General features: G+C 36.7%; 1 protein-coding gene across 2 annotated transcripts in view; it reads right to left on the bottom strand.

Annotated features, from left to right (window-relative positions):
- Positions 1–4,936, bottom strand: part of Dpp10 (dipeptidyl peptidase like 10) — a 1,579,922-nt gene that overhangs the window by 26,141 nt on the left and 1,548,845 nt on the right. For both annotated transcript variants that reach the window (XM_008834544.1, XM_008834545.2), the window contains exons 18-19: positions 3,386–3,484; positions 3,209–3,278 (exon numbers count right to left, since the gene is read on the bottom strand). In XM_008834544.1, coding sequence (XP_008832766.1) covers positions 3,209–3,278; positions 3,386–3,484 — 169 coding nt within the window. The remainder of the gene's footprint in view (positions 1–3,208; positions 3,279–3,385; positions 3,485–4,936) is intronic.

Here is a 4,936-nt window from a genome sequence, read left to right on the forward strand (position 1 = left end):
TATTGAAAAATATTAATATTAATGATAGAAATTGAAACATAAATTTTTGGTTCGATTGATGTGAAATATATTCTGCTCAACTCCTGAAAACTGACTTCTTTAAACCAAGGAATTTGAATAAAGTGAATTAATACATAATCTGAGCAGTACTTAGAAACTGAAATAGTGGCCACAATTCAATAGCCATTTTCAGTCTTTCTTCAGCAATGAAACATGCAGCAAAATACATTTCATGAGCCTGACTATGCTACTTTATCTGCTTTAATAATATCTGCTGTTAAATACCTTTAGAGTCCTAAACCACTCATTTCATATTTATATTCATATTATAATTATAATAAAACTATGATCATTCTTATAATTTATTTAATACTACCTGCAAGTGTTTATGCCTCAGATAATACTATGCTTATATACAATTTAATGCAATTTATTGAACACTAAGTGAAAATGTTTATATCCCAGATCATAACACTTGATTATACATAAACACTATGAAATAAGATATATTTTATACTATGTAGATATAAGGACATACTATTATCTCCAATTTATTTACAATATAACAGCAGGTTAGCGCCATTAAGCAGTATACTGGTAAATCTTAGAGCTTTAATTGGAACCTTGTCATGGCCAACTCTGAAAACCAACATTTTTTACCACTGTGTTTTTCAAAAGGATCCAGATGTCCCTTTCCAAGTGCAACAAAATTTAAATCAACTTCTTGGTCCATGTCCTATGTAATAAAACTCAACTAGATGAATGCACAAGTGTAAAACCAAGAAGATCCAGTTAGCATCTCAGCAAACAGAGAGCATCTGTATGTCTGGTCTGCTTTTCCCCAGGGTCTGCCACATCCCTGCAGCAGGTGGGTATGGAAGTGGGAATAAGTGACCTCACACTAGTTTGCATAAAGAAACCACATTCCAAGTGCAATCGCATCTCTATTCTAAGGAATCTTTGTTTTTTGAATGAGTTAAAAACAACATCAAGAATAACCAAATCCCTTTCCCAAATTAAAACGTGTCAAAAATAAGCAAAATTGTTAAATTTTCCCTCCGTCCTTATTCTGGTGCCTTACACAGTTTCCTCAATATATGCTGAACTGCAGTAGAAGAAAAGTAGCTGAAGGAAGAGACAGAAAAGGAATTAGCAAGAGCAAATTGAAAGTTCCCAAGGAGAATACAACTAAGACCTTCAGGTACTTCTGGTTATGAGGGACAAGATAGAAAGATCTGGATGTGAGAAACTATGTTCAGTCAAAAAGTTAGAATTAGGAAGAGGAACTGGAGAAAGAGAATATTAAGTGTTATACTATTGGCATTTTTTTCCTATTAAAATGAAGGGGAAAGCCAGGCGTGGTGGCGCATGCCTGTAGTCCCAGCACTTGGGAGGCAGAGGCAGGCAGATCTCTGTGAGTTCAAGGTCATCCTGTTCTACAAAATGAGTTCCAGGACAGCTGGGGCTACAGGGAGACCCTGCTTCAAAAACACAAAAAACAAAAAACAAAAACAAAAAAAATTTCGGTGATAGCTCAGCATGTAAAGTGCTTGTTCTGGAAGCACAAGGACCTGTTAGATCTTCAGAATCCACATTTTAAAAAAAGCTGAGTGTGGTGCTACACGTTTGTAATCCCAGAGCCAGAGAGGTAGAGAGATGTGGGTCCCTGGGGCTCACTCACCAGCCAGTGTATACTACTTGGCAAATTCCAGGTGGTGAGAGACTCTGTCTCAAAACAAAAAAGAGTTGGAAAAAAATTGTGGAAGATTTTTGGAAGTTGAACTCTGGCCTCCACACACACACACACACACACACACACACACAGGAAATAACACATTGTTCCCATATTGAAATATCTAAACACAATGAGTGCTATCTATACCAAGTAGAGTGAATTATCATTCCAATTATCTGAATTGTATGTATTTGATAAGGTGTGCTCCATTTTACTTACTCTATAATGTAGGCATATTACAGGCTAAATTATTATGCAAGATGTTATTTTCCTAAAAACATGTAGTTAGTAAGTTGCAAAGGAGACTTTGAACTCAGTCAGGCTAAGCCCCAAAATAAACAGTCATCCATCACACTCAGTAATTACAATACACAATATTTTAATTATTCCTTCCCTAGTAAGGCAGTAAATACAATTCTGAAAAATTTAAACCACCATGATATCAATATGTTATCAAGGTTCTTCACAAGTAAAATAAATAATAACTGCCAGAGACCCAGTGCTGAATTAGTGTCAAGGTAGGTACCCATTAGACTCTAGAGGTCTCTGAGCTTACTATTACACAGTCTTGATCTCACTAAAACATGAATTAATTTAATGTAATTACAAGACTGAACACTCCCAGAGTAATGTTTTCTAAACATGGAGTTGCTTTTCTTGACCATGAGTCTAGTAATGAAAATTATAGAAATAACAACAACAAAAAAAAACCAATAACCAATTGCTTTAGAAATGAAAAATCATGTCCTTTCAATGTTATAAAAGCACTAATCAAGAACACAAAGTTTGTATAATTGCTAAACAGACACACACAAACCAAGACTTCTGATGACACTATTTCCAGTGACAGGGTCAGATTATTTACTGAATAGAAGAAATCCAAAAAGAAAAGAAAATTAGACATCCCTACACAAAATTCAGTGACTGTCTCCGTGAGACTCTCAGACAATTGAGAGACCCCCTATATGTCAACTTGACACAATCAAGAATCACCTAGGAAGAGAGTTTTAACTGAGGAATTGTCTTGACCTGGTTGACATCTGGGCATGTCTGTGGGGGCTTGTCATCTTTGTTAATTGATGTGGGAAGACCTGGCCCACAAGGCAAGGCATCCTGAACTGTAAGAGAATGGAGACATCAAGCGGAGCATAAGCAAGCAAGTGTACATGCGTGCTTTCAGTTCTCTCTGCTCGTGGCTGTGGATATGATGTGCCTAACTGCCTTGAGTTCCTGACTTGACTGCCCCACAATGACAGACTATTAACTGGAATTGTGAGCTCAAATAAATTCTTTCTAACCTAAGCTTCTATTTGTCAGGATATTTCATCACAGCCACGGTAATAAAACTAGGATTTCAGTTAACTAACTGCATAGAGCTTCTATTGTTCATTAGCAAAACTACCATGTGAAGAGTAAGAAATTAATTATGAAATCTTTAGATTCCTTTATTTCAAAAATAAATTAAATACTTACATTATTAATAGAAGAGCATACTGGTTTCGGTCCATAAAATCTTTGGGAAAGGACAACTGTAAAGGAAGTTCTTTTAAAGAAAGAGCAAAATATTAAAGATGGAGAGTCATTTAAATGTAAAGCTATAAGATGTAGAGAAACTTGTTCTTGAAGGACTTAGCATGCAGCAAACTTTACCATAGTCGTCAATGTGGAGGGTTTTAATCTCTGACTTTGCTAGCTTCTTCTTCTGGATAGCTTCTTTTAGCACTGAGTTGCTTTCCAAGATAAAATATTCTGCAAACCAGAAAATAACCTTCTGAAGAATGCTCAGTCATCAATGGAACATCTATATCATACCCTTCCCCCAAGGTTCAGGGACCATCAGAGTAGAAGGGCAGAGAGATTGTAATGTCCAGAGGTTGGTGAGGACTAGAGCAAAACAGGGTCTTCTGGATATCACAGGACTGTTACACTCATCAACTCACAACAGCTATGTTTTTCTGCACAAGATCTGCACAAGATTAAGCCAGCCAAGATTCCAGCATGGAGGCCGGGGTTCTCACAAGTTCCTACCCCTAGCTGTGGCTATTACAGGTGTAGGCTGCTGGTAGAAATTAAGTCAGTTTTCTTTGAATACATGGTCTCCGGGAGGTTGACCATGATCTAATGGATGGCTCCACACTGTAATGTATACAGCCTCATGCCCCCCAAAGCACAAATTTGACTCAGTGGGTTATTAAAAAAATGATATGAAGTCTGGGAGGTAGGTTGTGGATCTGGGAGGAGTGACAGGGAGGAGTTATGGGATGAATGTGACCAAAATACATTGTATCCATGTATGAAATTCACAAATAATTAATAAAAATATTATAGTAAAAATATTCTACAAGTCAAATGAGGACATAAAATGAGCTAACTATAGTGCAGTGATCAGGAATCAATCAACATCTGAAAGAAGTATCAAGTTCTGCTACTTCCTAGGCACTGTGCTGGATACTGATGACTCTTTAATTCTGCTAAAACACTGTAACAATCTTTGAGCAGAATTTCCTCATTTCAATGAGTTTTGCTCCATTTGTCCCTATACATCAGAATTAGCATCTACATTTTCAAAATAAAAGTCTCATTATACCAATACTCTGCTTTAGCATATTTAAAAAAATACAAAATCAGCAATAAATCATATACAAGTTGAAACATCTGGATACCAGTACAGAAACTCAGAAGAAATACAAAATTTAGTCAGTAGGAAAAACCCAGAAATGACCTATATGATATCAGTCTCAGATGACAACTTTAAGACAAACATTTAAATTAGTCTGACCAAAAGAAGGAATAAAAAAGGCCAGGGATGTTAGCACATGCCTTTAATCTTTGCATTTGGGAGGCAGAGGCAGGCTGGTTTCTGTGAGATCCAGGCCAGCTGTAGCTACAGGAAGACCCTGTCTCAAAAAGACCAAAAACTAAAAAGAAAAATAAAATAAAAATCTATAATCTGACTGATCAGTGAGCTGGAAAAAGTACAAATGTACAATGTTAGATGTGTGGAATTATACAAAGAAAAATCTGTCATGGGGATTAATGCAATAGTAGAAACAGAGCATTCATAAACTTAAAAATATAATAACAAGCCAGGCTTGGTGGCACACACCTTTAATCCCAGCACTCCAGAGGCAGAGGCAGGCAGATCTCTGTGAGTTCAAGGCCAGCCTGGTCTACATAGTGAGTTCCAGGACAGCTGGGGCT

Source organism: Nannospalax galili, unplaced genomic scaffold, assembly GCF_000622305.1.
Source record: "Nannospalax galili isolate Female #2095 unplaced genomic scaffold, S.galili_v1.0 scaffold37, whole genome shotgun sequence".
NCBI classification, from domain to species: Eukaryota; Metazoa; Chordata; class Mammalia; order Rodentia; family Spalacidae; genus Nannospalax; species Nannospalax galili.